We start from the raw sequence: 15149 nt of genomic DNA on the forward strand, positions 1-15149 counted from the left end.
CTTCCATGCTTACTGTGGGTACTGAGTGTTAAGTACACATGGGCAGTAATTACACTCTGGCTTTGGCCCAAGGCAGCTTTTGCCCAATTTTTGTATACCTTGCAGTATTTTCAGTTAGCACAACAGCATATTTGAGCAGATAGCCAAGATCTTGTTCCAAAGGCATGAGGAGTTTTTTCTTGCATAACAACTGGCTCACTTCCCAAATGGCACCATGCTTTCTTAGGCTTTAAACAGCCTAAAAATGAGCTGCTCTTAGCTGTGAGCTTACTCACTGGGGAGTCCCTCTAGCTCATCTTTGATCATGTCCCACTGGTTGTTTCAGCTACCATCTCGCCTGTGCAAGCTCATAAAGGTATAGGTTTGGAGGTGACTCATTACTTCTGCACTGTGTCCCCTCCACAAATGATGCAAAAATAAAATAAGACCATTTTGAGGTTCTAAACTCAGGCCAGAGCAGTTTTAATGCATCACAAAGCAAAAAGATAAGTTATTAAAGATTTATCTAAGCTTCCTTACCTTAGTGGCTGAAATGAGACAGTATGTACACACAATGGACAAACAGTAGTTTCATTTACAATGATGGAACTTAAGAATGACAGCATCCATTGGATCATCTTCTCAGTCCTTTCATAGATCACAGACCATTACATTTTACCCACTTATCCCTAAATGAAGTAAGGTGCATTTTGTAGTCATCTTGAATCAATTTAGGCATTTGCTTTCAAAAAATAAGCAGATTACTAATCCACCTATTTAATTATAGATTCTCCCATGAGAAGTTGGAACAAGAACCAGTAAAAAATAAATATGAAGTCACTAGAATGCATTATTCACTCCTGTATTTTAATTTTATATGTCTTGTAAAAGAAATTTTATCCCTCTTTCCTAACGGCTGACAATTATAAACAGTAGGATTTGTAGCAGCTGAATGTAAGAGCCGGAGTTCCAAAAAGACTCCTAGTTCAACATACAAGCCTAAGTTAGCTCAACATGTATTCCCCAGCAATTTCCCAGCAACAAGGCTCATATATAGGATTATTTATGTTGTTGCTTTCCTAGCCCATTATATGCAGTACAGCACATTCACTTATGTAGTAAGCAGCTCTCTCCGCTTGGCTGGAGCACCACTGCCAACCTTTAGTCCACAGCCCAGTTAATCTTTGTTAATTATAAACTGTGAGATGCCACTGCAGACCTGGATAGCATCCTGCGGAAGCAGGAATTTGGCCAATGAAGGAGTAGATTTACTTTGTAGTCTTCACTGAGCTTTGCTGACAGCCACTGCGGCATAAGATCAAAGGCAAAAGGAAACAAGGTGTTTTTAGCAGAGCAGAGCTGGCTTCCTTCTAGGCAGAGCTGCCTACCATCTATTGGAGAAATCAGGTACCACCTCCTGTGTTAGCTGCCTGGTTCCAAACACATGGATCCGCTCTATGTGGACATAATGCAGAGGTACCCAGCCTGGAAATTTTGTGAGCCCTACTCAAGGCATGAATTTTGACACGAGATCAAGGACCCTTTGGTTATACAAAAGTTGTCTGTTGCCTCTTCTGGAAGTATTAGGTATACATTTTGTTCAGTATCACTACTTCTGACTGCAAGCCTCCTCAACTGAAAAAGCCCAGGCAAGTGTGAGCCCCGTAAGCCTTGTAATTCAGTCGTGGAGAGTACAGAAGTGAGGAGGTAAGAGCTAGAAATGCCTTTTCCCCAATCACCTCAAATTCCCCAGCACAACTCTCAGCAAGGGTAATATTTTATTTGTGACTGAAAAAGGCATGAGTCTGTCTTCTGTAGCTGACTGAAACAAGTGAGGAATGGTGGGTTGCAAAAGCCTTTCTCACTGCAAAGAGGACGAGACAAGTATCAGAGAGAAAATAGAAACTAGAATTTTTGCATGTAATGTGTTTTTGCTTGGAGTACTTCAGTGCCCACATGGGCCTAGCCAAACCTGTATTTTTTAAAGGAGACTCAGATTTTGATGAGTTTGCTGCTGGAGGCATCTCTTCTTTCTTCCAGTTGATCATTGAGTAAATCATGTGGGGACTCCTATGGATAGATGTACATTCCTCTAACCACTGTGAGCATGCTCAAGTCCGTGTCAAGTCCACACTAGAATCTGGTTACTGGTTGACAGAGAACAGATGCTCCAACTATCTTGAGCTGAACTTAGGGCCTAAGAAAAGCATTGTGTTTGAGTTTCAATAGCAGGTTAAGCCTCTAGATTCTAGGAGAAAAATCAGGTGGAGATGGAATTCACTATGGAAGAAACAAATGGGCTACAGCAGAGTCTTCTGTTGAAAACTGTGCTTACCTGAAAGCTAGGCAGCTCTGAATTTTGAAAGCTCCATAAGAAAGAAAGAACACTATCTTGTTTTTGATACAGTGCAGTTAGCAGAGCCTCCACAGTTAGCATGAGTTCACTTACCTCCCTGTATATATGCACTGATATAAATGTGCTCTTTCTATTAGTATATAAGTAATTGAATTCCCTTGGAGATGAAACTATTACTGAAGAAAGACATGTAGCACTCAAATGCCTGGATAATTATTACAGTAGTTGCCTGCAGAGAATCCAGTCTGGTCTGTTACCACCTCTCAACCCTCTGTTCAGTCTAAAATTTGAAAAGACTGATCAAAATTTGCCCAGAACACAGTTTTGGTCATATCTGATTTTTGTTCTAAAAGAAGTTTTGCTTCCATAACTCCTCAAAGTAAGTGATGAAACTCCCAGTGACCTCACTGGGTAACTCACTGTAAGATTCAGTGCAATTTTTATTCAAGAATGGAATGCAGAATAATATTAAGAATATGTAACTTATAATCAGGGTTACTGTTCGCATGCTTTTATGGTGGTCACTTTCCAGTCCCACAATGCTGCTACTGTAAAAAGCACCCAGTATCTTCCATTTTCTTCCATGATTGTGGGCTCCAGTAATGAATTTAGGGACAGTATTTAGGGGAACTCCTCACCTCATAAAATTCAAAGTAGAGTATCATAATGAGCCCATTCAAATGCAGCACTTTTAATAGAATTTCAAGGCAGTTGCCTCTGAAGATAAATTAAATGGATTAAAGTCCAAATTGCTGCAGTATGAAGTTGATAACTTTTCAGTTCTCTTTATATCACTAACAGGAATTAGAATATATATTTTGCAGCAAGCCTTGCTGGCACATTTGACAGAGGCAGAAAGGCATATGTATACTAGGGAGGAGAATTTGGCATATCTTCAAAAAATGTGTGGAGGTTATTTAATTCCAGCTCTTAGTAAGTTTAGATACAATATTTAGCACAGGGTAAAACAGGAATTCATATATAATAACCTTTAGTGGTAAAATCACTGTATCTGTGAGCAATACTTTAGAATATGAGAGTCCCTGCTACAAGAAACTTAGGCCTATTTGATACAAATCAAGCTATATGGATGATCTGGTGATATCAGTAATATGGGACAGATTTCCATAGATGAGAATCACCTTGATTGTCAGTGAACCAAAAGTCCTGTTTTCTACCCTGCTGAAATTAAGGTGAGAAGATCAGACAAGTTCGAATATCCTGCACAGATTAGCATAACACTTTACTTTTAAAATTAATTCATTTATACTATGAATTTCAATAGCAGAAGAAGGTCTGAACTCAGAACGCTTTTTTCTTGGTTTGAGTTTGTGTTCATGCAATTTTCCCTATTTTCATATACCTACGTCCCTTATTCTGGAGCCTCAAGCCAATTCTGACCTAATAGGTTAATACCCTGGGTTTGTTCTTTAAAATAATTCTATTGTGGACTTTAAAACTGTTTTCTGTATTAGTCATGCTATTTCACGATCAAATTAAGTAAAATTATTTTTCTCTTACTCTAAGAGCAAAGTATTTAAATAAAGCACTTTAAACTTCTCTCAAATAGCATCTAAAAATCCATATGTGCAATGCTGTGTTGACCAAATATTCTAATTTTAAATCTGATTTAATAAATTTTTTGGGGGTTTTGACATTTTTCCATTATGATACATTAATTGATATTCAACAAAAAATAGACTACTGATCTTTTAGACCTTCAGCCTTGACTATGGTTGGAAAACTGGGGAAATGTGAGCAAACCCAAAGTCATTCCAATGCTGTATTACATTCCCACCTACCAGCCACCCACAGGGACTCACAGCTTTTCTGTAGGAACCCGAGAGCAGCTTCCTCAGAAATCCACGCAGCTGCCATATGGGGCCTGACCAAAAGTCCATCGGGTCCTGCCTCCAGCTTGGTGGAATTGAACAGGAACATGTATTTTCTAGCCTGACATTCATCTCTCACAGTGTGGGTGTGCTGACAGCTGCAGCTTCCCCAGATGTAGGAAAAGATTTCTTTTTTCCTGCTTTGTTCCTAGTAATTTTTGGCAGTTATTTTGCTTTTTTTGCTGCTCTTGAACACTGAGTTGCCCTTTTCCACAGAGCAGCGTGTGAAGAGCTCATAATCCCTAATGGCACTGGCCACTGAGCATGCAGCACATGAGTTGTTTACTCCCACCTGCACCTCTTTATCAGCACACTTCTCCATCTGCTGATGTATGACCTGGTCACATAGTCTGTCATCCCCTGCAGCTGGCCATTGCCCTTGCTGACCTGCCTAACTTCACATCATTAGGAAGCTTTGTTGCCTTGTGGCTCACTCCCTTGCTCCGGTTACCTGTGGTTAATGGTGAAGAGTGCAGTTCCCACAGCAAAGCTCTGCAGAGCTTTGGCCACTTCCCCCATTGCTGTGTATACTCCTCATTGGTTTCCTATCCTGTACTGAGCCTTTTATCCATTCCAGCACTTTCCCTGTCTGTCCACTTTCTGTAAGGCCTTTTGGAGAGGGATTTTATCAGGAGATTCTTCAAAACCTGGAAAGGGTACCTGCACCTCCTTTATCAATGTGCCTGTTGACCACTGCCAGAGAACACTGGTGAGGCTGCAGGATGAATCATCTAGTTTGCCCAATAGATTATGCTGTCCTTTATGCCATCTAAGATGCCCATTCTGACTATTGCTCACTCTCTTTAGCACTTACAACTCTGTTTCAGAGCTGAGTTGACAGCTAAGTGGCTGAAACCTTTCCTTCAAAAAGTGGAGGAGGAGTGTGTGTCCCTCTTCAGTAGCTTAGTGCATAGAGCAGCCTTCCACCCCTCTGCTAGGAGCAGGAAATCCATCTGCCAAAGAGAGTGTCTACAGGCCCTCCAAGGCCAGGAGAACCCAGATATTAGCAAAACTGGTTGGCTTAGAAGAGAAAACATCCTTACTTATCAGGAAAGCATAAATTCAGGAGGTCATTTGCCTAGAGGAGAAAAAGTGAGGCCCTAGCCTTGTTCCAGTGACTACTTCAAATACAGAATGGAAATATATATTGGAGATGACTCCTAAAATGAGAGATAGAAACTTAAATGTGTCTTTGAATCCTGACAGAGTCTGGGTATAAGAGAGGCACATAGGTGTTAGAAGTCATGGTCCTTTGGCATGCCTAGGAACAGATTCTTTGGCATCTGATGAGCTCTAGTAGGACTGGGAGGAGGTTACAGCTGCTACAAACAGCTTTGGCAAAGCTAGACCTAATTTGGAAAATGAGGGAATGTCCCTTGATGCAGAAGTTAGGCTGCGCATGCTCTCATTACATCTGTGCAGGAAGGTTGATACATGCAGATTACTGGCTCCCCAAATGAAATATTAACAGTTTCTCAAAACCAGACACCAGGATGACCTGTGAAAGGAGAGGCCATCACTGAAAATGGCACAAGAAAGCTGCACTAGGTGCTGGGTGGTCTGCTAGGCCACAAGTGAGTCTCTGAGACCTCACTCTTTAACCTGACTGACTGCAAAGAAAATGCCTAGGCAACAGATCTGAACAAATATTAACATTTAAGGTTTAGACAGCTACAGTGGTAATTAGAGATGTAAATCACTTCATGAATTTGGTATTTCATCCTCCCAGCATGATGCTTCAGCTGATTTTTATCAGTTTAGCTCAAAAATCTTGAACACCTAAATAATGCATGGTTGGTGTGGTAGGAAAAGGGTAAAACTGTGATAGGCAGGAACAGGATAAAAACAATATTTGAGGAGTTTGTGAGTCTGCTACTGAGGCAAATAATATTGGGTGTCCAGAAGACCACTATCAGAAGCCATTGTGTGTATTCTCAGATATGTTGGAACTAATTGCCTTCCACTGATCTCTCCCTGTAGTAGATACTGGGTGAAGAAGTCACACAGCATTCAAGGCTGTGAGAATATGCCTTGGGTAGTATCCAGCTCTGATCCCCCTGCATGTCACAGGTTTCTAGAGCTCTAACCATGCTGAGGGTCAGACACTGTCTTACAGGACTTGCCTCAGCTCCTCCTCCCCTCTTTATGATAAGCATGTATTTTTGCAAGCAGATTTGTTCTGCGCAATGCTCAAGCAGTTACAAAACATTTGACAGGCTGGCAAAATGGAAATACCCTCAGGATGTCTCATTTGTAATTGTCAGAGAGACCTGTGAGGGTTCTTTTTACCAGAATTTTTTCCAGAAGCCCGATTTAAAGAACTGTTTAAGAATATGCTTACTCCAAAGCACATTTCTAGCCTGGGGAACCTAGAAGAGTTGTGCATTATCGTTAGGTACATGTTTTGGTCCTTAATAGGCCGGACCTTAGTCTGTAAGGGTCACTTTCTCACTCTGAAGGGCTAGAAAGGGCACCCAGCTCTTGTGTAATACTTCCTTCCCTGAATTGCTGACTAGCTGACAACAGCTAAAGCAGGTCACTGATGACAGCTAAATATGTTCGTGTGGCACTGCACAGCTCCAAGTCCACCAGCGCTGTCTGTGGTGGCTTTACTCTCTGTTCCTGACAGCAGTGGTGGAGAGGTGGGACTCATCTCACCCAGCTTCAGACACCCACACCAGAGACACCTACTTCCAGCTTGTCGCCCCAGACTGTTTAGAGCTGGTGGAGAGAAACAAGCGCTTAGGGAGAGTGATTCATCTGGCTCGTTTTAATCATCTTCTTTAGGAGGGGATAAATCGTGCTATGGAAATGTCTTTTTTCTGTCTACTAACTATGCAGAAAGTGTAAATCACTGTCTCAGATACACAAATCGGCATGGCAGATGTCTCAAACTAAGAAGATGAATGCCACCCTTGGTTTTTATCAGTATCACATTTTTAACATACACATTGAGGTACAGTGTGGTCCTACCGTAAGTTTATAGCTGTCTAGCTGTGCGCAGGAGTCGTAAGACTCTTGTACAGACTTTAGAAGAGGCCTGGACAGCTTATTTCAAGGTGTTACAAGGTTTAAAGCTTTAAAGGTGTAGTGCCTAACCATGCCTGTTTTGCTTCATGGCCTTTAGCTGGGTCTGTGGAGTAAATAGCTTGGGTATAGATGGCCCTGCTAGAGGTATCTGAAGTCAACTGAGGGGGGTCTTAGCCGTAATAGAGGAAACAGAAGGACAGCAGTTTTCTGGGGCTGGGCATCTCCGTGGTTAATGGCATTGGCGGTAGCTTTGGAGATGATTTCCTTCCTTTGTTTCTGAATGCCATGGGAGAGAGGTTGGACTGAAAGGGAGGAAGGAGGAATGGCTCCATTTGGGATTTATGACAAAGGAAAATGAATGAACAAAAGGGACAATGAAAAACCAAAATTAGTAAAGCAAGATAGGCACTTTTTCCTCTACCTCAGTATCTTAATTTGTTCTTTTGGGGGATACAGAGCAGTCTGCTGCAAGGAGCAATGGAAGAAACCCATTAAAAGTCTGCAGAAATAAAATTCTTCAATGCCCTGCCTTATCAATTCTAAAAAGACATTTTGCCATCTTTAAATTCATGTGTGTTCTGTTGCCAGCTGACCCTTGTGCCCTTGTGCAGTGTTAGAGAGGAGCTTTTCAGCCATGTGTGGGTTTAATGTCACCCCAACGGTGCACCTGTGGTTCGGGTGAGGAAAATGTCCCCAGGAGAGACACAGGCACTTGACAAGGCAAACTACAGCTTTGGGTTTTGTGTTTGCCAGCTGGCAGGCAAGTGCTCTCCACAGTAAATGAGAGGATGAGACCACATGAGTGTATATCATCTGTAGTGTCCACCATCTCCAAAGACAATCTGTTTTTTTGGGGCAGATTATGTCCCAGGTATTCTCCAGGTCAGTGGTGCATCCACTGGAAAAGGTTGTGGCACAAGAAATCACGAGTTTCTCTGATAGATACTACAGATACTGAGAGATATTACAAGTCTCAGCTTGTAACTGTTAATCATCAGACAGTGTTTTTTACCCCTATCATTATGAAATCCATTGTGCCTGGGATAAGTTTTTAGTCCCTCCAGGATGTAAAAGCATCAAGAGAACGAGCATCCCTAGAAAGTTAACCTTTCAGGTGCAAGGTCACTTTAGAAGTTATGCATGCAGTATTGTCTATTGCTGAAAGCAAATGTTTCTGTTGGTGTGTTTAACACAAAATTAAATATACCTGGACAAGTAATCTTCCCTATGTAGCAGAGAAAGCATCAGTAAAGTTTAGCTTTAGGGAATAATTGCCATGGAACAGAGTAGAAGGCAGTGATATTCATGCAAGCTGTCCAGATGAACTGCTGACTCCTGTGTACATGCACAGTACAGTGGGGATCTGGGCAGGTGGCTTCAGCCCTTCATGAGGGGAAGATCTTCACCACAGTGTCTGTAGTGGGCTGTCTATCAACGCTTTATTGCCAGATCTTGAGTGTCAGATGGTAGAGTTGTGATTGATTCTCATATTAGAAGAAATAACACAGCTTCAGTGTTGTGATTCAGAGCACCTACTCATCTTAAAATACCCCAGTGGCTTTAGGCACGTTCCTAATGTTAAATATCTTCAGCAGGAGTGGTTTAAAGCCTCGTTTCCTGTTTCCCAGGGGAGTAGCTGCAGAAAGATGGGAATGGCAGATACCTCACTGGCTGTCTTCTAGAAGGAGGACCATTTTTGCCTACATGTCCAAGTAGTTTCAAAAATGTAAACTCTGAGTGCAGTTGCATTGACCCAGAGGCACAAACTCCTCTTAAGCTCTCGTTTGGCACACTGGCTTCCTGAATTCATTTATTCTGTGCCCAGAAATCCCAGTGGTCCATGGGAAGAAGTACGCTGGAGTTTCTTGGGGTGTGTGAAGTGTTTGGTGTTGCAGTGACAATGCTCAGAAGAAGATCTTGAGTGGAAAGGAAAAATTCGGTAATCATTGCAGGACTTGTGTGGTGGACAGCAAAGAGAGTCTAGCAACTGCCCATTACATGGTGAGGTTAAAATAAATGAGTGTACCATTGTTTGGTATAAACTGAACCCTGACACTGGTCTGTGCAGCAAGTGAGGTAAGAAGCATTAGTTACAAGCAAAGTATTACTAAGAAAATGCATTGGAATTATTTTGAATGAGCCAAGGTCTTCTCAGGCAGTCTGTTTTCAATTGAAACATTTGGCAGGTAACTTGTAACCTTTCCATTATGTGTTTAATACAAGGTCACATTAATTTTGGACAGTTCATTGGCTTGCTGGTGCATCTCTTGTTATGTGGGAGGCTGCCCACACAATCTTCTATTGAAAACTGAAATAAGTGGAGAAATCAGAAACATCCCTATCTCTCTGAAAACCACACAAAAAGGCTAGATGTTTATATCTTTGCTGCTGTACGTTCTTTTTAGATATCAGGCCATCAAACAGAGGCCACAGTCCTTCTTGTTATAAAATACAGCTTTACCAGGCAAACTAATGGTACTTTTAGCTCAGATAATGTATTTCTTATCTGTAGAGAAATAACTAAATAGTTCTTTCCATAGAAAGAAAAAATTTTCTTTCATAATGTATTAGGTCATGTAAATACAAATTTATGTTACCTTGAAATAGGAGATTTTCCATTCCAAATACTAATTCACACCAGGATAAGGAAGGACTTTTTTTTTTCATATGCGGACCTCTCTTCATCTGCCTTGAACATATATAAATGTTTGGCAATAATACAGTCTCTCATTGTCCTGGCTTTACTTACATGTTTTCATCTTTCAATGCATGCAGTAAATTCTGGACAGTTTTGAAGTTGTAGATTGCTGGATTTCAACATGAGCTACTGTTACTTCCTGCTTTAGGCAAATGGACCAACTAAACTGCAGTCAGCCTCTGAGAGACATCACTGCTGAGTGTTGTGTGTGGGGGACTGACAACTTCAGCGGATGTTGAATGGGGTGAATTTAAGAGAGGCAGGTAGAAATCCCTAAGGGCAGTGGCCTACCGCTGAGGTCTGCCAGCATGTTTTGATCTAACCTCTCTTTGCTCATTCATTCACAAGCTGGATACATTATTGACTGACAGCTGTAGGATAGCAGGGCTATAACAGTTTGTGTTTGAGGATTGAAGGGGCAAGGTTTTTTAGGAGAAAAATTTCCAGCAGCATGCTAGGCTTAGTTATAAAGGGGCAAAGCTCCAATCCAGTCTCAGTTTGTGCAGGACTCGAACTAAAAAAAGTTAGGATTGCCTAGTCAGAGATGGACTTCAGGGCAGCCTGTGGGTTTGTCTAGTTTTTGCCATCTGGCTACAGCCACAGGAGACCTGTTTTTCCAGGGATCACTGAAATGCCTGGTGATCAATTCAGTATTAATCATGCTATTTGTGTTGCAGTGATTTTGCTTAACTTCAAGATTAAATATATTGTCCTCCCTCTCTTTTAAGAAACACCATATTCCATAAACTGGCCATTTCTGCATTTTCCAAGACAATAACAATTTCAAGTGCTGTTATAATCCCCTTTGCTGCTTTATTAAACTCAATACCATATTTTTCATTCATTTACACATCCTAACAGCACGAGTTTAAGTGGTGTGTTAAGCCTTTCTATGTACATCAAAGCAACATGTAATTTTCACTTCCATTTTACTCAACAGCTTCTAAATCTAGAGGTGATAATTGTTATTTGCATTCTAATTATGCCTCAGTTCAACCAGAGGCTTTGCAATGATCTAAAAACAAAGGACATTTTGTGGCAAGATCCGGTGGGTTCCTTTGCTCATAAAGCTCCACGTGACTTCAGAAGGGCCTAAGATTTGAAAACTAAAATGTAGGATGGATTTCCTTAGTAAGCCATGTGTTTTCTTCTCCGCAGGGGATGAGCGCTCCCGGGAGTCTCCAGCCCCAGCCGAAGCACAGATGCAAGCTGGGGCGGAAGGCAGTGGAAGGGTGAACCGCTGCTGCTGGAAATGCTCCGTGACGCAACTCAAGAAGATTTTCTGGGGTGTGGCCGTGGTGCTGGGTGTCTGCTCCTCTTGGTCGGGTTCCACCCAGCTAGCAAAACTGACCTTTAAGAAATTCGATGCACCCTTCACTCTAACGTGGTTTGCAACAAACTGGAACTTTTTATTCTTTCCTTTGTATTATCTTGGACATGTTTTTAAGTCAGCTGAAAAGCAGTCTCCAAAGCAAAGATACAGGTATGGGAGCTTTTGTTTTTAATCCCGTGGCTCTTGCATGCTGCTCTACATTTCGCAGACATTTTGTTCAAATCAGTCAGTAAAATCAAACTTGTGTTTGCTTTCCTCTCCAGGTTTGTTAAAGGATGGTCTGAGTTCCTTGTGTGTTCTATGCTAGGTGCTGTTATTATTCCTAATATGATTTCATTCCAGCATTAAGAAATCCAGATTTATTTCCGAGATGTGCAAGTCATGTAATGAAAGTCTGCATTTTCTGCTATTATTTATCAAGAGTTTTCTGCAAACATAATTTTTTTTTTTTAATATCTCTTTCCCCTACCTGACTTCTCTGTCAGTCTCTGAGTAAGCTAAGTAAGCTTTTCTTTTCCAAGTTCAGGCGTATAGCAAAGCCTTGAATAGCTGAGTAAAAAGTACTGCAGTATTTTCCTGGCACTACGCCCTTGACATCAAAGGCCAAGCTGTGATCCCAGTTAAACTTGGGCTGTTGTTTTTATTTCCGGGAGGAAGTACAGTCATAACCAAAGGCAGCACTTTGTCTTCAGCACACCTTGTCTTTATAGCAAGCCAAACCCGCAAAGCCTGAGTCACTCATGGAAAGCCCTGAGTGCCCATCCTCTGTGAGAGGCTGAGGATGCTGTGGCTGCCTGAAGTACTGCCTCTCACTGAGCGCTCCCCCAGCTCTGCTCCACTCATTTTGGCCTGAGAGGTGTCTGGGACAGATGGGATGACTCAGCCATCAAGATGTCCCATGTCAGAGAGCTTCCCTGATACGTGGAAGGATGTGAACAACGTTTTCCCCTTCTGTTACACAGTGGGACTCATAGACTTTTAATGAAGTAGCTCAGAAAAGTAAACAGTAAGAAGTACACATTTCTCAGCTCCCAGCTGCGCAGCAGCAAGGTGGAAACTTACTACAAGAAAAATCTAAGAAACCAGGTTACTCAGGAAATGCTCTACCTCAGATATCTAGGGTTAAGAAATTTTACTGCTTAACTATCATTGTGGTTGCTTCACCTTTTAAATGATGTGGGGGCTGCAGATAAAGGATATGACCATTCACTTCAGGTTCTAGAGCAGGATCCAGAAGTTCTAAAGGCATTTTCATAAGTGCCACGTTTCCTGCACTTTAGTCCTCAGGTTGTATTTGTTCACGGCAAATGTGGTTGCTTCAGAGATAAGAGGAGTATGGAGCTTACAGAAAGCTACAGTTTAATCTAAAAACAGCAACAAATGCTAGCCTAAAAGCTACTACCTTTTTGTTTCTTTGGTTTTAAGTATTTTTCTTTCCAGCTGCTCTCAGAGAATGTTTTAAATACTGCTGAATTCTGGGGTGAGCGGTTGTGGTTTGCCAGATCCCTGGGGTTAAAAACCCAGAGCATCATACTTGTTACTGCTGCAGTAAATTGATACAGTTGGTAGTTTTATGTCTTTCATTAATTAAATGAGGGCTGAATTGAAGAGCAGGTGCAAGCCCTGCAGCATGTTTGGGATGCAGGGGGATATCATTAGTAGTAGGCTTGCCCTGGCTTCATAAATAGTGTGTGTTTGTGTGTCTGACAAGCAGACTGAATAGGGTTAACTTAGGTTTTTCTGGGTGTCAGGGAAGATGTGTGCATTTGGAGATGCGGCTGTGGCTCCTAGCTTTGCTGCAGATTTGTTCTGTGGTTTACAGCAAGTCACTGCAGACCTCTGATTTCCTTGTACTCCCTGTTCTTTTGGATGAGAAGTCCTTTAGAGAGGAGGGAAGACTTCCCCTTACCATGTGTTTACATAGTGTCTGCCTCAGCATGTCCACTATCTACACTGAGGCCTTTTGGTGGTGCTGCACGAAGAGTAACTGTGAAAAGATTTACTGCTCATCTGCTTGCTCCATTACAGATGAGATGTCACATGCATATACGTCAGTAAACCCGAGCACTGCGGTCCAGCCTCCCCCCTTGATTATTCCCCCTTTTTCCATATTATGTTTGTGTGCAAATATATAGGGAAAGAGATACACAGGGACTTTGCAGCTCCATATGAGGCATCACCATCTTCAGGAAAGCTTGCAGTTCAGGCATGGTTGGACATGTTAGAGAGACATTTCATAGACTTCTGGGTAGTAAAAGAAGACAGTTCTGACCTAGAGCTATAAAGAAACTGGCATAATCACTTTCTGCTTCTTTTATCCTTCACTTTCATCTGTATTTTACATATTATCTGAGCTCTCTGGCAGGAATTTGGAACAAGGTAAATTAAAAGGCGGTAGTGGGAGAAGGTGGAAATATGTCTAAGGCACCTTAGCAGTGAGGTAGAAAAAGAAGGGGTTCTCGGATCTTGCCCACGCAGGCTGCTAAAATCCACAGGTATCTAATGTTTTTGGCAGCAAAGCTCCCCAAGGAGACCTACCCAGCCACCTCAGCAGGCTGGGCAGCTCAGCCTCCCCTCCACCTGGCACAGGCAGTGCTTTCACACCGCCCCTTCCTGAGGGCGCTGGAGCCAGCAGGTGTGCTTTGAGTACCTCCCTATACAGTTAAAGGGCACGTAAAAAACAGCAACCACCAGGAAAAATACACAAAAGGGGGATCATAAAATGTAGCAACAGTGAATAGATGTATAGTCCTTCCTACATAGATTATATGGTTTATTGCTGTTTTTAAATTCCTGTTGTATTGTACCAGTATGTATGCTATGCTGTTAATACATGAATTTTTATGTTTTGTAGTCTCACAAGAAGAACATACCCATCATGGACATAAGCCAGATTTTAGCTGACTTATGACAGAAAAACAGATTTTTTTCCCCTTTTTATAGCATGTATAATAGTTGTAAATTTGCCACCGAACTTTTGTAGTGACATGAATGTAAGAGCAGGTTTATTCAGTTTCTTTATAAGATTTTGTGTATTAGACCACAATATGAAGTATTAAGGATTTATGTTTGAACCATATTGCATGGTAAGGAACTTGCTGTTTAAGCTGGACTATCAGTGTGTCCACACCATGGGGAGAGAGTCACTCTTCATAGCAAACCAGAACTCATGCATTCAGTTCCAGCTGTTCTATACTCCCTGTACAGCTCCATCAAATGCTGTCAGGGTTGTGCCCAAGTGTAGACTGCTTAGAGAGAACTTCTCCCATGGTTGCTACCAAGGACATCATGGCGCAGGACTGCATGCATGGGAGTGATACGGAGAGCTCTGGAAGGCCACAGGAGAGCATGCCAGGGTCAGCATCACTCTCCTACTTCTTGTGCAAGTGCTCACTAGCTTAAAATAAAATTACTGTAACTAAAATATTATTCATTTCAACCACTGTCCAGTCCAGAAATAACACATGTAATGATTTGTGCACCTAATGCATCATTTAAGAGTACTTCATACTTTTTGCTTCCAAACTGCTTTATAAAATGACACATTTAATCTGATGAGCTATCCTCCATCATACCTACATTATTAATTTATGAGGTAACATAAATTAAAAGCACCAGGGCTTAAAACTCCCTGGCTACATGAAAGATTAAATTAAAATCTCTGTAAGATATTGCTTAGCTTTGTGTATGTCTAGGCAGAATGAAACACGCCTTTTATAAAGACTCACCCTCTGTGTTCCAGCTGGGAGGAATAATAGAGGGGTTTATTCCCATTTTAGAAAAATACCTTAGAAAGCTTGTTTATTTTGATGGTATGGTCTTAGCTAATGATTTTTTTGAGAAGGAAAGGGAAGGACTTTC

At 41.7% G+C, this 15149-nt stretch overlaps 1 protein-coding gene across 2 annotated transcripts in view; it reads left to right on the forward strand.

Annotated features, from left to right (window-relative positions):
- SLC35F3 (solute carrier family 35 member F3) overlaps positions 1-15149 on the forward strand; it is a 168229-nt gene that overhangs the window by 110445 nt on the left and 42635 nt on the right. For both annotated transcript variants that reach the window (XM_069010287.1, XM_069010288.1), the window contains one exon: positions 11114-11438. In XM_069010287.1, coding sequence (XP_068866388.1) covers positions 11114-11438 — 325 coding nt within the window. The remainder of the gene's footprint in view (positions 1-11113; positions 11439-15149) is intronic.

This window comes from Aphelocoma coerulescens, chromosome 3, assembly GCF_041296385.1.
Source record: "Aphelocoma coerulescens isolate FSJ_1873_10779 chromosome 3, UR_Acoe_1.0, whole genome shotgun sequence".
In the NCBI taxonomy this organism is placed as follows: Eukaryota; Metazoa; Chordata; class Aves; order Passeriformes; family Corvidae; genus Aphelocoma; species Aphelocoma coerulescens.